Source organism: Salvelinus alpinus, chromosome 9 (genome assembly GCF_045679555.1).
Source record: "Salvelinus alpinus chromosome 9, SLU_Salpinus.1, whole genome shotgun sequence".
NCBI classification, from domain to species: Eukaryota; Metazoa; Chordata; class Actinopteri; order Salmoniformes; family Salmonidae; genus Salvelinus; species Salvelinus alpinus.
The window spans coordinates 76,926,673-76,946,363 of record NC_092094.1 but is presented as its reverse complement, the minus strand read 5'-3'; the positions used below and the strand labels follow the sequence as shown (position 1 = coordinate 76,946,363).

Below are 19,691 nucleotides of genomic sequence, written 5' to 3'. Positions count from 1 at the left end.
CCCGGAACTTTTATTTTGAATCGAAATCGCCGAGGTCACGTCGTTATTTATTGCTAGGTCTTGCTTATTCTTGGTCACTTCTCAGCGGTATGACATGTACTTTGACACATCACTAACCATTAAAAAAACAGGCACGTATACAGAGGCGCTCTCGTGTATGTCGCCCTCTATCGCCCAGGAAGGCAGATGCAACAATAAAAGTGAGCTTTGTTTAAGATCAGCAAAGGTTGACAACCCAACAAATACGCTCACTCCTACAATAATAATCTGTGATATCTATCAGACCTTTGTTGCAGGTTCTCCTCTTTTCAATCTGGGGTTGAGCCTGGAATGTATTTTGAGAGTCCCGCACCGACTGTTGTTAATATGTAAGAGTTTACTGTTCTTGAATGCACCCCAAGGCTGCGAACATTTCACTGCGCAAACCATGGAACAAACGGCATTTGTTTGGACTCTTCTCTGACATTAAACCTATAAAACTCGTACTAATTTGCTCTTCACTCCATTGGGTTTTCCACGTAGGATGTAACAAACTTACTCAGACATAACGCTGATAAACAGCTGTTCATAGTTTATCGTTTTTAATAAAATGTAACTCTTCGTCCTGAGTGTTCGAAACAGCGGCTCGTCTAGGAACGGACAACCAACTCATACTTCCTGTTCTGATGTATGTTTCAACAGCGAATGGAAACGATTACGGAGGGGTTGTGACATGAAATAACAAGGTTTTAACGATAGACAGTACGTTAATACAATATGTTGTTGTTTTCTAGCTTATTCTAAAGCCGTCAAGATGCTTGAGACACCTGGATATCCATTTGAAGAGATAGAATATGAGGATATAGAAGTTGAAGAGGTAAGTGTCGTATGATAGCTATACATACCAAACCATCAGCCTTCAATGAGTGAGAAAATTAAGACAGGCAGGGGTGAGAGAAATCACACTAGCTAGCCTAGTTGAATAGTAGAGAAGTAGAGTTTTGTGTTCATCCATGTAACTTGTGAATGCCCATTTCAACTATGGAGCCAAGATACATATTTCAAAACACCAGCTACAGTATCTAGAATGATTTGTAGATTATACAGAAAAGAATGAGACAGACCACCACTCAGAAACATGTCAAATTATAGCCTAGAGGGGAGCCTGTCTGTCCAAGACTCTCAGAAGGGACATAAATGAAAACGCAAGGTCTTCCTTGAAAACATGCTACTGGACTAGAGTTGCAGTGTTTTATGGATGTGTGACATTTGTTTCTCCAGGTTGTTGGCAGAGGAACATTTGGAGTTGTCTTCAAGGCCAAATGGAAAGGCAAAGATGTGGCCATCAAGACCATAGAGAGTGAATCTGAGAGGAAAGCTTTTGTAGTAGAGGTACAGGAACATCCTTGCCTGAAAATACCTTTTTTTGTGTGTAAGCCTGGTTTTGGGTATAGTGTATTGTTGAAATGAGTTTGTCTTGTTATCACAATAATGTCCATCCTTTAAAAAAAACACTAACATTTATTGACACATTTTATATTAGGTAGCAGCAGTCAAATGATATCCAATTACAATGGAAATGAAACTATATATGTATGTATGTATATGTATGTATATATGTTTAGATGTGTATATATATGTTTAGATGGTGAGATCCATTTCACTTATCCATGTCTCTTCTTCATCCAGCTCCGCCAGCTTTCCAGAGTAAATCACCCAAATATTGTCAAGCTCTATGGTTCATGTCATAATCCAGTAAGTACATTCAGGAAAGTTGTCTTCTTAGTATGATTTGCCTGGTGTTCAACAATATACTGTAGTGTCATTATTCCTTTATTAGTTGTTATTATTATTAGTTATTATTCATTTATTAGGTCTACACTTTTTCGTCTATATTAATTTGACACCAGATTTGCAATCCCATACAGTATGCCTACTGTAAGTGTTTTCCCCCTTTTGATCACAATGATTGTAACATTCACATACAGGTCTGTCTTGTTATGGAATACGCTGAAGGTGGCTCTTTATACAATGGTAAGAAATTTCTCTTTAACTCTCCACTGTCGGCATATCTATTTATTATGGCCATCGAAATGTTAGCTATTAAAATCAGATCCAACAATAATACATAGGGGTGTCATTGTATGCTGACGACTCAAACGTCCTCTTAAATCTGCAATCTGGATCCTCCACAACCTCAGAGGATCTAGATCATTTTTCCGATCTCTCGGGATTACAGCCAAACTAGGATAAGTGTACCATATTACATATTGGATCGCTAAAAAAACTGCTACTTTTACATTACCGTGTAGTTTACCAATAAAATGGTCTGACGGGGATGTGGACACACTCAGTATTCATATCCCTAAAGAAATAAAGGAGCTTACTACAACACATTTCAACAGAAAGTTTGCAAAAATAGATAAGATCTTGCTACCATGGAATGGTAAATACCTATTTGTGGAAAAATCACCCTGATTAATTCTTTAGTCATATCCCAGTTTACCTATTTACAGTGGTGGGAAAAGTACCCAATTGTCATACTTGAGTAAAAGTAAAGATACGTTAATAGAAAATTACTCAAGTAAAAGTGAAAGTCACCCAGTAAAATACTACTTGAGTAAAAGTCTTAAAGTATTTGGTTTTAAATATACTTAAGTATCAAAAGTAAATGTATTTGATAAAATGTACTTAAGTATCAAAAGTAAAAGTATAAATAATTTCAAATTCCTTATATTAAGCAAACCAGATGGCATCATTTTCTTTTTTCTTTTTTTAAATTTACGGATAGCCAGGGGCACACTCCAACACTCGGACATAATTTACAAACAAAGCATTTGTGTTTAGTGAGTCCTCCAGATCAGAGGCAGTAGATGACCAGAGATGTTCTCTTGACAAGTGCGTGACTTGGACCATTTTCCTGTCCTGCTAAGCATTCAAAATGTAACGAGTACTTCTGGGTGTCAGGGAAAATGCATGGAGTAAAAAGTACAGTATTTTCTTTAGGAATGTAGTGAAGTAAAAGTAGTACAAAAATAGTAACGTACAGATACAAAAAAAACGACTTAAGTAGTACTTAAAAATATTTTTACTTAAGTACTTTACACCACTGCTCAATTGAGAGAATTTCCACACTGCCACATAGGGCTGCACGATATGGGCAAATCATAAGGACTTATTTTTAACCAAATGTTGCAATTGCGATTTGACTTGCCAATTAGAGCATAACTGTTGGAATCATGGAAATATAAAGACTAATCCAATTATATAGTTAGAATATAATACTGGGCACTTTGAATACCATGTTGTTTGAGATGACAACACATTAAAATGCCAGGGAGGAGTTATTGCGACAGGGTAGGAAACAAAGTGTTGATAAGTGTTTCCTAGGGGATCCTAAAAGTTTTGGCTACATTGCATGTTTTCTCTTAGCTACTTCATGTAGCTAACATATAATCTTGCTTTGCATATTCCTCTTTGATTTAGAAGATACTGTTGCACAAACAACATGTTGATTTAGGTATACACACACCATCGCTGGTATTATCTGTCTGTATTAGCTAGCTACGTTTGCTTTTAGTACATTTATTAGCTAGCTAGCTATTAGCATCTCACAAGATTTAGGGCAACTTGCTAAGAAAAGACAAACTAGCTTTTGCTGATGTAAGAAACACAAACGAATGGTGTCAGTATAGAATGCTAGTGGATTTATATTAAGAAGCAAAGTGATAATAGCATTGTTGTCATCAACATTGTTGTATGTGCTGCGTTGACTGCAAGTGTCTCGTGGTTGAGGAACATCAAATGCGTTCCTTGAGTGACAGGGGGCGTGGCTTGGTCTGTGTGGAAAGTGGCACGGAGAGAAAGAGCGGAGAGAGATGACTCAAGTAGCGAAGTAAACTATAAAAATTGACATTACACATGGCGTATCATATTTAACAAACCAAACATTCAAATACCGGTATAGAAAGTTAAGTAAAAACCCAAACCGGTACCTGCATCAATTACCTGTACATTATTTTCTTTGGGAATGTAGTGAAGTAAAAGTTGTCAAAAATATAAATAGTAAAGTAAAGTACAGATACCTCAAAAAACAACTTAAGTAGTACTTTCAAGTATTTTTACTTGAGTACTTTACACCACTGCCTATTTTCTATTGGCCCTGCCTATGCCAAACTATTTGTCTTTTAAATTATTTTAACAAAAATGATTTCACTTTATTTGGAATGGCAAGCCAGACAAAATTAAACGTGCATATTTATATAATGAATATGAGTTCGGGGGGGCTAAAATTATTAAATATTAAAGCATTAAATTTCTCACTAAAATTATCAGTATTACAAAAGTTATACTTAAACCCAAACTGGATCTCCAGTAGATTAGTAAGAATGGCTCATCCCTTGTTCAAAAATGGCCTTTTTCCATTTATCCAGATTACAACCTCTCACTTTCAGTTAAATGAAAATGGACGCTCTTTGAAAATATCGCCCTTTCCAAAACAAGCCATTCAGTTTTATCCTCCAGAAAAGACAGAACAAATATTCCAATAAATAATATGGTTAAATTCAAATATACGGTGTAGTTATGCCACATGTGCAGCTAACAAACATATATGGAAATGTTTACTCTGTCCAAAATTACAACCAACTGATAAAAGCAGTACTACAAAAATGGAGGAGGCAAGTGGAAGGGGGAGAAGGTAGGGAACTTTTTTTTTTTGCCCTTTATTGTAGACCAAAATTGGCCCCAAAAAAGTGTCATAAATAAATAAAACAATTGACTGTGTTGTGTCTGTCCATTCCCAGTGCTGCATGGAGCTGAGCCCCTGCCCCAGTACAGTGCATCCCATGCTATGAGCTGGTGTCTGCAGTGTGCTCAGGGGGTCTCCTATCTCCATGGCATGAAACCTAAGGCCCTCATTCACAGAGACCTCAAACCACCCAAGTATGACCCTTTTGTGTGTGCTGTTCCTAAACTGTCTGTTTTAGGGTTGCAACATTCTGGAAACATTCCCAAATGTTCACAGTTTTCCTAAATATTCCTGGAAGTACGGGGGAATAAGCAGGAACTTTGGGAATCCTCCAACCAGGATTTCTGGAAAATGGGGGAATTGTGGGAAAGTTACCAGAATTTCATAAACACAAGTCTGTTTACAGTACTTACATATTTAATGAAGTTGTTGCACTCTCTGAACCTAAACCATAGACATTTGTTTCAGTCTGCTACTTGTACAGGGGGGCACAGTGTTGAAGATCTGTGACTTTGGGACAGCCTGTGACATTCAGACACACATGACCAACAACAAAGGAAGTGCAGCCTGGATGGCACCAGAAGTGTTTGAAGGCATGTATCCTATAGCAAGGAGCTTTCCTCCTTTCATTCAAAAGCGAAAGACGAAAATGGTCTGAGCACCAATTCTCTCTGTGTCACCAATAGAACAATCTAGGGTCTCAGTCTAACCTGTATTCCTTCACTCACCTATATTTCTCTCTGTGACTCTGTTGTCCAGGCAGTAACTACAGTGAAAAGTGTGATGTGTTCAGCTGGGGTATCATCCTGTGGGAGGTGATCACTCGCAGGAAGCCCTTTGACGAGATCGGAGGATCGGCCTTCTGCATCATGTGGGCCGTGCACAGAGGTGAGAGGTCACAGAGCCATAGACTCTTAGTGAAGTTACATACATACATACACACAGAGGAATAAATCCGAAAGAGAAAAATGTACAGTATCAGTCAAAAGTTTGGACACACCTACTCATTCAAGGGTTTTTCTTTATTTTTTAAAACAATTTTCTACATTGTAAAATAATAGTAAAGACATCAAAACTATGAAATAACACATATGGAATCATGTAGTAACCAAAAAAAAAAAAAAAAAAAGTGTTAAATCAAAATATATTTTATATTTGAGATTCATCAAAGTAGCCACCCTTTGCCTTGATGACAGCTTTGCACACTCTTGGCATTCTCTCAACCAGCTTCATGAGGTAGTCATCTGGAATGCATTTCAATTAACAGGTGTGGAATTTCTTTCCTTAAGGCGTTTGAGCCAATCAGTTGTGTTGTGACAAGGTAGGGGTGATATACAGAAGATAGCCCCATTTGGTAAAAGACCTTGTCCATATTATGGCAAGAACAGCTCAAATAAGCAAATAGAATCGACAGTCATTCCTTTAAGACATGAAGGTCAGTCAATCCGGAAAATTTAAATCACTTTTTTTTTAAAGGGAACTTTTTTGGTTCCTACATGATTCTATATGTGTTATTTCATAGATTTGATGTCTTCACTACTATTCTACAATGTAGAAAATAGTAAAAATAAAGGAAAAACCCTTGAATGAGTAGGTGTGTCCAAACTTTTGACTGGTACTCTGTGTAGTGAGGTGGAATATACACTACTGTTGAAAAGTTTGAGGTCACAAATTTGTTGTCCATTAAAGTAACATCAAATTGTTAATGTTGTAAATGACTATTGTAGCTGGAAACGGCAGATTTTTTTAAATGGAATATCTACATAGGTGTACAGAGGCCCATTATCAGCAACCATCACTCCTGTGTTCCAATGGCACATTGTGTTAGCTAATCCAAGTGTATCATTTTAAAACGCTAATTGATCATTAGAAAACCCTTTTGCAATTATGTTAGCACAGCTGAAAACTGTTCTGATTTAAAGAAGCAAGATTGTACAGCGTTGTACAACACAGCGTTGTACGAGATCTTCAGTTTCCTGGCAACGAGTTTCAGGAGAAACCTTCACAGAAGGGAGTAGCTGGCTCTAACCAGAAAAGCTGGTTAGCTGGCTCTAACCAGAAAAGAAAAAGGAGTGGGAGGCCCCGGTGCACAACTGAGCAAGAGGACAAGTACATTAGAGTGTCTAGTTTGAGAAACAGACACCTCACAAGTCCTCAACTGGCAGCTTCATTAAATAGTACCCGCAAAACACCAGTCTCAACGTTAAGAGTAAAGAGGCGACTCCAGGATGCTGGTTTTCTAGGCAGAGTTGCAAAGAATAAACCATATCTCAGACTGGCCAATAAAAATTAAATATTAAGATGGGCAAAAGAACACAGACATTGGACAGAGGAAGATTGGAAAACAGTGTTATGGACAGACTAATCTAAGTTTGAGGTGTTCGGATCACAAAGAAGAACATTCGTGAGACACGCAGAAAAAAATGAAGGCAATGTGATGGTCTGGTGGTGGTAAAGTGGGAGATTTGTACAGGGTAAAAGGGATCTTGAAGATGGAAGGCAATCACTCCATTTTGCAACGCCATGCCATACCCTGTGGACGGCGCTTAATTGGAGCTAATTTCCTCCTACAACAGGACAATGACCCAAAGCACAGCTCCAAACTATGCAAGAACTATTTAGGGAAGAAGCAGTCAGCTGGTATTCTGTCTATAATGGAGTGGCCAGCACAGTCACCGGATCTCAACCCTATTGAGTTTGACCATATGGTACGTAAGAAGTGCCCATCAAGCCAATCCAACTTGTGAGAGGTGCTTCAGGAAGCATGGGGTGAAATCTTTTCAGATTTCCTCAACAAATTGACAACTAGAATGCCAAAGGTCTGCAAGGCTGTAATTTCTGCAAATGGAGGATTCTTTGACGAAAGCAAAGTTTGAAGGACACAATTATTATTTCAAATAAAAATCATTATTTATAACCGTGTCAACGTTTTGACTATATTTACTATTCATTTTGCTGCTCATTTCATGTATGTTTTCATGGAAAACAAGGACATTTCTAAGTGACCCCAAATTTTTGAACGGTAGTGTAGGTTTGAAGAAAACCTCACCTATTTGTTAAATGAAGGAAAGAAGGTGAGTAGAGGAAGCCACTTTAGACTGACATTCCTCCACTGACAGGTTAGTCTCCTGTATGTGTTCTCAGGTACTCGCCCACCCCTGATAAAGGACCTCCCGGAGCCCATTGAGGGCCTGATGACACACTGCTGGGACAAAGACCCTGCCCAGAGGCCCTCCATGGAGGAGGTCAGAAACACCATGGCAAGCCTCATGAAGGTACAGTACTGGAAAACCCCACAGACCCATGTTCTCAGAATGTCACACTCACAACTCTAATAATAACCCATATATGTTAGTAATACCTGCAATTTCAAGACTTCACTCTTAGGGGGGAATTCAGACCCAAGTTACATTGAACTTTATTCCCTTTTCTCTGAGTATTCTGACCTTGAACTTAAGTATGAGGAAACACAGCCAGCTATATGTTTGGGGTGGAGGTCATAGAAATGTAGGTGTGGCAAACGTGTGTCTACAGGAAATCATGAATAAGGTCGAGCACCTGTCGTTTCCAAGTGGAAAAGCATTGACTATTTCCAATAGAAATAACACCATTCTCCATGCACTGAAATGTATAAATTGATAAGAGCTTGGTTAATTATTTATCCGTTTGGAGAAAGGGATTATAACTAGGCCTACAAATGGCAATTGTAGTAGGCTGTAAATAGCTGTGCCTTTATTCACAATTGTTATTGTATGTCCTCATAATTTGAGGGGATGAAAGCGCCTAACCTACCGAGTAGATTTATGCACTCTAGAATGTTTTAATTATATGCCCGGGCTTTTCTCCGTTTTTTTAAACAATTTGTATCATATACAGTGCCTTCAGACAGTATTCACACCCCTTGACTTTCCACATTTTGTTGTGTTACAGCCTGAATTTAAATGGATTAAATTGAGATTTTTTGCCACTGGCCTACACACAATTGTGTTTTTCGAAATGTTTACAAATTAATTACAAATGAAAAGCTGAAATATTGAGTCAATAAGTATTCAACCCCTTTATTATAGCAAAACTGACATTCTGACAAGACTGACAAGACTGACAAGTCACATAATAAGTTGCAATGTGTGCAATAATAGTGTTTAACATGATTTTTGAATGACTACGTCATCTCTACCCCACATATACAATTATCTTTAAGGTCCCTCAGTCGAGCAGTGATTTCAAACACAGATTCAACCACAAAGACCAGGGAGGTTTTCCAATGCCTCTCAAAGAAGGGCACCTATTGATAGATGGGTAAAAAAAAGTGTTATGTTTGGGGCAAATCCAATACAACACATTACTGAGTACAACTCTATATTTTCAAGCTGCATCATGTTATGAGTATGCTTGTAATCGTTAAGGACTGGGGAGTTTTCAGGATAAAAAAGGCACAGGCAGAATCCTAAAGGAAAACCTGGTTCAGTCTGCTTTCCACCAGACACTGGGAGATGAATTCACCTTAAAAAAACAGGCCAAATCTACATTGGAGTTGCTTAGCAAGAAGACAGTGAATGTGGCTGAGTTAAATCTGCTTGAAAATCTATGGCAAGATGGGAAAATGGTTGTCTAGTAATGATCTACAACCAATTTGACAGAGCTTGAAGAATATTGAAAATAATAATTTGCAAATTTTATACAACACAATCCAGGTTTGGAAAGCGCTTAGAGCCTTACCCAGAAAGACTCACAGTTTTTATCGCTGCCAACGGTGATTCTAACATGTATTGACTCAGGGGGTTGAATATTTATCTAATCAAGATATATTTTTTCTTCCAGTTTGGCATTAGAGTATTTTGTGTAGGTCGTTGACAAAAAATGACAATTGTAACACAACAAAATGTGAAAAAAGTCACGGGGTGCGAATACTTTCTGAAGCCACTGTATATAGATGGCTTTCTGTAATTGATCCCTAACGTTCTGAACCCGTTCTCTCTATATATTATATTGAGTCTGTTGAGAAAATTCTAATGAAAGATGCACCGTATTTAAAGGGAAGGCTTTAGATAAATGTAATAAACTCCATGAGGAAATCTGTTGGACAGCAAGTGGGAGGGTTTTTCAGCGATTTAATGGCATTTATTCAGAGCACATAGAGCTCGTTGCGCACCTGCATAAGGTAAGTCTGAATACCAAATACTGAGAAGTGCTTCAATCAAAACGCATTGAAAAGGCGCATACATTTCTGACTGAAGTCTGAATCGGGCCCTTAGTTATTAAGAAATGGTGTCTTTGTTCCACAGTTTGAGTGTTTGATTTTATATCTACATTGAACAACAATATACAGTTGAAGTCAGAAGTTTACGTACACTTAGGTTGGAGTCCTTAAAACTATTTTTTCAACCACTCCAGAAATTTCTTGATAACAAACTATAGTTTTGGCAAGTCGGTTAGGACAATTACTTTGTGCATGACACAAGTAATTTTTCCAACAATTGTTTACAGACAGATTATTTCACTTAATTCACTGTATCACAATTCCAGTGGGTCAGAAGTTTGCATACACTGAGTTGACTGTGCCTTTAAACAGCTTGGAAAATTCCAGAAAATGATGTCATGGCTTTAGAAGCTTCTGATAGGCTAATTGACATCATTTGAGTCAATTGGAGGTGTACCTGTGGAGGTATTTCAAGGCCTACCTTCAAACTCAGTGCCTCTTTGCTTGACATCACGAGAAACTCAAAAGAAATAAGCCAAGACCTCAGAAAAAAAAATTGTAGACCTCCACAAGTCTGGTTCATCCTTGGGAACAATTTCCAAACGCCTGAAGGTACCACGTTCATCTATACAAACAATAGTATGCAAGTATAAACACCATACGACCACGCAGCCGTCATACCGCTCAGGAAGGAGACCCGTTCTCTCTCCTAGAGATGAACGTACTTTGGTGTGAAAAGTGCAAATCAATCCCAGAACAACAGCAAATGACCTTGTGAAGATGCTGGAGGAAACAGGTACAAAAGTATCTATATCCACTGTAAAACGAGTCCTATATCGACATAACCTGAAAGGCCGCTCAGCAAGGAAGAAGCCACTGCTCCAAAACCGCCATAAAAAATCCAGACTACAGTTTGCAACTGCACATGGAGACAATGATCGTACTTTTTGGAGAAATGTCCTCTAGTCTGATGAAACAAATATAGAACTGTTTGACCATAATGACCATCGTTATGTTTGAAGGAAAAAGGGGGAGGCTTGCAAACCGAAGAACACCATCCCAACCGTGAAGCACGGGGGTGGCAGCATCATGTTGTGGGGTGCTTTGCTGCAGGAGGGACTGGTGCACTTCACAAAATAGATGGCATCATGAGGGCGGAAAATTATGTGGATATATTGAAGCAACATCTCAAGACATCAGTCAGGAAGTTATATCTTGGTCGCAAATGGGTCTTCCAAATGGACAATGACCCCAAGTATACTTCCAAAGTTGTGGCAAAATGGCTTAAGGGCAACAAAGTCAAGTTATTTAATTGGCCATCACAAAGCCCTGACCTCAATCCCATAGAAAATTTGTGGGCAGAACTGAAAAAGCGTGTGCGAGCAAGGAGGCCTACAAACCTGACTCAGTTACACCAGCTCTGTCAGGAGGAATGGGCCAAAATTCACCCAACTTATTGTGGGAAGCCTGTGGAAGGCTACCTGAAACGTTTGACCCAAGTTAAACAATTTAAAGGCAATGCTACCAAATATTAATTGAGTGTATGTAAACTTCTGACCCACTGGGAATGTGATGAAAGAAATAGAAGATGAAATAAATAATTTTCTCTACTATTATTCTGACATTTCACCTTCTTAAAATAAAGTGGTGATCCTAACTGACCTAAGACAGGGAATTTTTTCTAGGATTAAATGTCAGGAATTGTGAAAAACTGAGTTTAAATGTATTTGGCTAAGGTGTATGTAAACTTCCGACTTCAACTGTAAATACAACATTAAAGGAGTTGGTCCCATATTTTATGAGCTGAAATAAAATATCCCAGAAATATTCCATACGCACCAAAAGCTTCTTTCTCTCAAATTCTGTGCACACATTTGTTTACATCCCTGTTGGTGAGCAGTTCACCTTTGCCAATCCATCCACCTGACAGGTGTGGCATATAAAGAAGCTGATTAAACAGCATGATCATTACACAGGTGCACCTTGTGATGGGGACAATAAAAGGCCTCTAAAATATGCAATTTTGTCACACAACACAATCCCACAGATGTCTCAAGTTTTGAGGGAGTGTGCAATTGGCATGCTAACTGCAGGAATGTACACCAGAGATTTTGCCAGAGAATTGAATGTTATTTTCTCTACAATAAGCCGCCTCCAACGTTGTTTTTAATAATTTGGCAGTACATCCAACTGGTCTCTCAACCGCAGACCATGTGTAACCATGCCAGCCCAGGATCTCCACATCCAGCTTCCTCACCTGTGGGATTGTCTGGGACCGGCATAAGCTATGGATAATGAACACAATTGCATTTTATTGATGGCAATTTGATTGCACAGAGATACCGTGACGAGATCCTGAGGCCCGTCGTGCCATTCAACCGCCGCCATCACCTCATGTTTCAGCATGATAATGCACGGCCCCATGTCACTAGGATCTGTACACAATTCCTGGAAGATGAAAATGTCCCAGTTTTTCCATGGCCTGCATACTCACCAGACATGTCACCCATTGAGCATGTTTGGGATGCTCTGGATCGACGTCTACGACAGCGTGTTCCAGTTCCCGTCAATATCCAGCATCTTCGCACAGCCATTGAAGAGGAGTGGAACAACATTCCACAGGCCACAATCAACAGCCTGAACAGCTCTATGCAAAGGAGACGTGTCATGAAGGAAACTGGTGGTCACACCAGATAGACTGGTTTTCTGATCCACGCCCCTACATTCTTTTTATTTTTATAAAGGTATCTGTGACCAACAGATGCATATCTGTATTCCCAGTCAAGTTAAACGAATTTACCTCAGTAAAATCTTAGAAATTGTTGCATGTTGCGTTTTTATATTTTGTTCAGTATACAATTCCTGTAAGCATTGTGCATTGCACTCTTCCTCCCATGTGTCTGCAGTACTTCCCAGGGTCTGATGAGCCTCTTCAGTATCCCCACCAGTGTCCAAGCAACAGCAGGAGTGGCTCCTCCTCAGCCACAAGCACAGGTGAGTTCCATAGATTTAGATACGCTTTGAAAGTTTATGGATTATATAAAAATTTGGAGACAAGTAACACTTTATCTTGTATTAACATTATGAGTAATTGCTTTGGAAATGCATATTAATGAAGTTCAGAAGTTGCTGTTATTACAGAAGTTTCTGGAAAAACATTTTAAAAAGCCATCTTCTCTTCTGTAGGTTCCAATGCAGACAACACTATCAACAGCTACAGATCCGAAAGCAACATGGAGCATGGAACAAACTGTCAAGAGAGAGATGACACCCTGAAAAACGAAAAATTTCCACTTCAGTTCAAACCATCAAAGGTGATGCATTTATAAACTCAGCAAAAAAAGAAACGTCAACTGCGTTTATTTTCAGCAAACTTAACATGTATAAATATTTGAATGAACATAAGATTCAACAACTGAGACATAAACTGAACAAGTTCCACAGACATGTGACAAACAGAAATGGAATAATGTGTCCCTGAACAAAGGGGGGGTCAAAATCAAAAGTAACAGTCAGTATCTGGTGTGGCCACCAGCTGCATTAAGTACTGCAGTGCATCTCCTCATGGACTGCACCAGATTTGCCAGTTCTTGCTGTGAGATATTACCCCACTCTTCCACCAAGGCACTCGCAAGTTCCCGGACATTTCTGGGTGAATGGCCCTAGCCCTCACCCTCCGATCCAACAGGTCCCAGACGTCCTCAACGGGATTGAGATCCAGGCTCTTTGCTGGCCATGGCAGAACACTGACATTCCTGTCTTGCAGGAAATCACTCACAGAACGAGCAGTATGGCTGGTGGCATTGTCATGCTGGAGGGTCATGTCAGGATGAGCCTGCAGGAAGGGTACCACATGAGGGAGGAGGATGTCTTCCCTGTAACGCACAGTGTTGAGATTACAGGCAATGACAACAAGCTCAGTCCGATGATGCTGTGACACACCGCCCCAGACCATGACGGACCCTCCACCTCCAAATCGATCCCGCTCCAGAGTACAGGCCTCGTTGTAACGCTCATTCCTCGACGATAAACGCGAATCCGACCATCACCCCTGGTGAGACCAAACCGTGACTCGTCAGTGAAGAGCACTTCTTGCCAGTCCTGTCTGGTCCAGCGACGGTGGCTTTGTGCCCATAGGCGACGTTGTTGCCGGTGATGTCTGGTGAGGACCTGCCTTACAACAGGCCTACAAGCCTTCAGTCCAGCCTCTCTCAGCCTATTGCGGACAGTCTGAGCACTGATGGAGTGATTGTGCATTCCTGGTGTAACTCGGGCAGTTGTTGTTGCCATCCTGTACCTGTCCCGCAGGTGTGATGTTCGGATCTACCGATCCTGTGCAGGTGTTGTTACACGTGGTCTGCCACTGCGAGGACGATCAGCTGTCCGTCCTGTCTCCCTGTAGCGTTGTCTTAGACGTCTCACAGTACGGACATTGCAATTTATTGCCCTGGCCACATCTGCAGTCCTCATGCCTCCTTACAGCATGCCTAAGGCACGTTCACGCAGTTGAGCAGGGACCCTGGGCGTCTTTCTTTTTGTGTTTTTCAGAGTCAGTAGAAAGGCCTCTTTAGTGTCCTAAGTTTTCATAACTGTGACCTTAATTGCCTACCGTCTGTAAGCTGTTAGTGTCTTAATGACCGTTCCACAGGTTCATTAATTGTTTATGGTTAATTGAACAAGCATGGGAAACAGTGTTTAAACCCTTTACAATGAAGATCTGTGTGCCCATGGGTTTATTTGGATTTTTATATTTTTATTTTTATCTTTAAAAGACAGGCTCCTGAAAAAGGGACGTTTCTTTTTAGTTTAGTTATCGCAAAAGCTCAAGTAATAACTCACCCCATCCATGTTCATGCTGTTCATGTTCTTTCTCAGGGGGGAACATTACGCCCCAGCCTGCCCCTATCCAGAGGGCCTAGTATGGAGAGCCTGCCTGAGCGTACCCAGAGCCCTGCCCCCACTGAGGTCAAAGGGCAATGTGCTGGCCAGTCAGGGCCAGAGCTGAGAGCACCTATCAGTCCCACAGGTATGGGCCCTATTTAGTATTGGTTGAAACAATAGAGCTAGTTTACCAAAGATTGTAAATGCATGGAACCTAATGTATTTCTGACACTGTCACTACAGTGTTCACCAGGGGGCAGTACCATACAACATACATTATATGCTCACCATTATGTTTTCTATGTCCTCAGATATGAATGGTTTGGACAGCTCCATCCCCATGGCTTATCTGACACTAGATCACCAGCTGCAGGTACTGTTCTTTCTCCATTCATCCTCAATCCTGACTGATGTTAAATCCTCATACTGATAACCAACTAGCAATGTTTTACATACTTACATCTCAATAGCCTACTCACTGCCCTGTTTGGATTTCATGTGTCCTCCACTTCAAATATGAAATTTGTTTAAAAAGTGAAGTACTGTTCATTATAAGAATGTATGTGTAAATTGTAAGTGCATGATGGTGATGTGTGTATTCCTGGGTTGGGTTTAGCCCCTGGCCCCATTCTCAAACTCCAAAGAGTCCATGGCTGTGTTTGAGCAGCACTGCAGAATGGCCCAGGAGTACCTGAAAGTGGAGACTGAAATTGCCCTACTCACCCAGAGAAAGTAAGTCACATATGAGCCCAGCATTCCCTATGCGGAAGATGTTTGTCCAATATGTACAAACTGTACTGAAGATGGCACTGCAATCTGGTGTTATGTCTAATGAATTACTGTTGAAGATTTCTATTTGTTGTGATACCAGTTACTCTTAACATGAATAAATTCATTAGAATTAAATCTAATAACATTGTTTCCTGTACAGAATATTGTAGTATTTTACTGTATGTAGTAATTAGTTGTAGAGTGACAGTGAATGTAGGCTACCTAAATGCTAAACATGTTCTCTCTCCCTTTGTCGTGGTGATGTGTAGGAAGGAGTTAATCTCTGAGCTGGACCAGGATGAAAGGGAGCAGCAAAATACGTCTCGTCTGGTTCAGGAGCACAACAAACTGTTGGACGAGAACAAGAGCCTCTCCACCTACTTCCACATTTGTAAGAACAAGCTGGAGCGGATTCAGAGTCAGCAACAACAGAAGAGTTAGAATGCCTCTTGATGTGTGCTTGTTGCCCCAGATCTGTCCTCAGATCATCATCAGCCAAATAGACTGTCAAGGGGCCATTTTGTGATGTCTTCTCTGTAGACCCTCAACTGTTTTGGGATTTGCAGCCAAATATACCTGCCATATTTGTGATGACTGCTTCATATTTCTCATCAACTGTTTTCAGATTAGCAGCCCAAGAGACTGGCCATTTAGTGAACTCTTTCCTGTTGCTCTTAAGCTGTTCCTGGATCAGTGGCCAAAGCGGAAGGCCATGTCATTATGAATGCTTTGTAGATCGTCAACTGATCCACAGTCAGCAGCAGACTGCACAAAGCATATCTCCCCTCAGATTCTTGCTCCCCAATGCGCTGTACAGCAACAACATACTCCACCTGTCTCAATCCAGAGCTGCGTTCAGTACAACAATGTTGCGAAATGTTGTGCAAGACCTATTAAGAACAGCTAAGTTAATTTACATGCATGTTTTCGGAAGGACGTCATTCTATTCTGCCAGAGGTACACTGGACTAGTTGAACAAGGAAAGTCTGGAGGCCCTGTAAAGTCATCTCCTACAGTAGTTATTGACATCCAGAGGAAAATGCAGTTGCCCCTAGAGACTGATCTTGGGGCAGTTTAGTTACCCCCCCCCCCCCTCTCACCATTGTGCCTAAGGGCAACTTCTGCCCATAGCTCAACATCCAGGAATTATCAGAAAGGCTTTGTAGAAAATGATTGATGTTGTGAAGGGGGTTGACTTGCAGTAACACCTCAGATGACTTGAGGTGTTTCCTGTCTTGTAGCAGATGACTGTCACTATACCCTCCCCAGGACTGTTCTAGAGGTGCTAGTTGTAAAAGAAGTGACTCAGCTTGTTTTCACCGTCTGACTCTGGCCTCTCTGTGACAGCTAACTTGGTATGGAGATGACAAATAGATGACTAAGTTGTGTTTTTAAATGTTTATGCTCATTCTTATATCTGTATTCCCTTTTTACGTACACAGAGTAAACAAAACATTTGGAACACCTTCATAATATTGCATTGCACACCCTTTTGCCCTCAGAACAGCCTCAGTTTGTCAGGGCATGGACTCTACAAGGTGTCGAAGGTGTTCCACTGGGATGCTGGCCCATGTTGATTCCAATGTTGGCTGGATGTCCTTTGGGTGGTGGACCATTCTTGATATACACAGGAAACTGTTGAGTGTGAATAACTCAGCAGCGTTGCAGTTCTTGACACACTCAAACCGGTGCACCTGGCACCTACTACCATACCCCGTTCAATGGCACTTAAATATTTTTTCTTGCCCATTCACCCTCTGAATGGCACACATACACAATCCATGTCTCAATTGTCTCAAGGCTTAAAAATCCTTATTTAACCTGTCTCCTCCCCTTCATCTACACTGATTGAAGTGGATTTAACAGGTGACAACAATAAGGGATCATAGCTTTCACCTGGATTCACCTGGTCAGTCTATGTCATGGAAAGGGCAGGTGTTCCTAATGTTTTGCACTCTCAATGTATATGCAGTGGCTCCTTGAGAAGCAATGACAATATTTCAAAAGGATCTTTGTTTTTATTAATTTTATGTAGCCTGTTTTTTGAGGTCTTTTTCAAGTCTATCTGCCTTAGATGTTTTCGATATGTTTTCTCATAGAATACCACCACCACGTAGTCCACTCAGTATTAGTGTTTATATTTTGTCAAATATTTCACTTTTGTATTCACTCCTAAATGTGTATGTGCTGGTTGTGGACTTGGAGTTTGGTCTTGTTCCAGTACTTCCACAAATGTGTTATACACTTGTTTGCTTGATTTGCCCTCTGTGTGCGTGTGTGTTCACAGGTTGCCTTAGGTTATATCTCACTATGTATTGTATTTTTCTAAATAGCGTTTTGACTTGCAAAATCGGAAAGGTTGTCAATGCACTTTTGAATGTATATCTTAAGAACTTCAAAAGTACTGAAATAGAAAAGTGAATGCACACAAGAAAAGGCTGCTTTTACATTCTTGGTATAAAGGCATTCATGATTGAATATAATATAATCTGTTGCCCTCGCATATCTTTTTGATTTCATCTGCACTTTGTGTGTCACTTGGCAGTTCTGAAACGCCTGTATGCTTGAGTGCATAAAACATTTCCTATTATCTATGTTTTCAATGGTTTGATATATTCTTAGAAAAATATTTATTTAGATAGTATTGTTGGGAAGTAGAATAATATCAGCATAAATGTCCTTCATTTCAATTGACTTGTTCCCCCCTTTTTGTAAATTGGTGACACCCTTTGAGCACAGTTGTTTTTGTTGTGTATCCTTTATTTAAACATTGTGCTTGGTCATGCGTTTATGCATACCAAATCATTTTGGTAGCCCCTCTTCAAGATAAACTTATGTGCATATGGCCATTTGCATGCTCATCAAACGTACTGAATAAAGTCATGAACTCCTTTACATCTATATGAAGCATATGAGTAAGGTATGGAACAAATCTGAAACAATTTTTATGTTTCTGAAGTATGTTTTGTCTCCCAGTTGAAACAGTGTGATGACAAAGGGCTTGCTCAGTCCTGACAGAGGGGGTTTGCTTTGTCTGCAGTGCAGTGGGGATATGATGGCTAAATCACTGGCTAGTGATTAACATGACTGGCTTGTGTTGTCGAAAAAGACTGATGATCTCACTCTCTCTGTCATTCCTGGCATTCCTGTTACAAGCTGGTCTTCATACAGTCGTCTTCCCTGCATGTTGAGTATGCTTTGCCTTTGACCCTTACATTGACTTGTTCTGAGTATGAAGTTCTTTCCAAAAATGTAAATGTTATTTTGCGCAGTACAGATGTGGGATCTTAATTTGAGCCAGTTTGCTACAGCAGGAAAATAATCCTGCAGCAACAGGAAAGGTAAATTATTATGTGGATTGTAATTATTAAACATTTTTGTAGGGGTTGATACATTTTTCGTAAGAGAAAATCAATTCAAATTTCAAAGTAGAAATTATTTCAGAAGCCTTTTTAAACCTCAAATACACTACAAGTTCTCCTGCAACAGGGTGATCAAATTAAGATCCTTCATCTGTATGTATGATAGATATTGTGTTCATAATGTTTGCGAAACCAATTTACTTGAAAGTGTTTCCATAGTTACCAAAGTAGGCTATTTCAGTAGCTTAATTAGGTCAAAAGGAGTATGATAATCTTGGCTGCAATAAGACTGTGAATCCTGGCAATTTGATAAGGTTGTTCGATTACATGTTTTGTGTATGAATGCTTCCATACAACCCTCAGTCTTAAACAAAACATTTGGACTGAGTTTGAACCCAGTTACCCACCCACCAACCTGCCCACGCAGGAATGTAGCCTACATGTTTCCATCAAGAAAAATAACAAGCTGATCTGTCACTGCTGTGTCATCTTTAATCTCTCCTTTAAAAGAAAGTAGAGGAAATGAGAGAATTGACAGCAGAATTTTGTTCAATTTCAGGTCATGTTCAAGTGTAGGCCATGGCCTCTTGGGGGACTTGTCAGTTTGGCTGTGTGTAATTGTGTCTCCCTGTCTCCATTATCTGTTGCAGAAATGCATTTTTGACAGTCGCTTACATGGGATATGACTAGCAAAGCAACATCTGATAATTTTCTAATGTTTCTTCATTGTCAATTTTACACTGCATTT

The 19,691-nt window shown here is 40.0% G+C and overlaps 1 protein-coding gene across 1 annotated transcript; it reads left to right on the top strand.

Annotated features, from left to right (window-relative positions):
- The first annotated feature begins 398 nt into the window (after positions 1-398).
- LOC139530648 (mitogen-activated protein kinase kinase kinase 7-like) lies at positions 399-18,482 on the top strand. Its single transcript, XM_071327235.1, has 15 exons — positions 399-667; positions 774-856; positions 1,261-1,371; positions 1,669-1,734; positions 1,968-2,013; positions 4,785-4,923; positions 5,198-5,326; positions 5,493-5,617; positions 7,874-8,004; positions 12,836-12,923; positions 13,116-13,243; positions 14,805-14,955; positions 15,122-15,183; positions 15,427-15,542; positions 15,851-18,482. Exons 2-15 carry the CDS (start codon positions 794-796, stop codon positions 16,020-16,022), a joined length of 1,527 nt encoding a protein of 508 aa, XP_071183336.1. The 5' UTR covers positions 399-667; positions 774-793; the 3' UTR covers positions 16,023-18,482.
- The last annotated feature ends 1,209 nt before the right edge of the window (positions 18,483-19,691 follow it).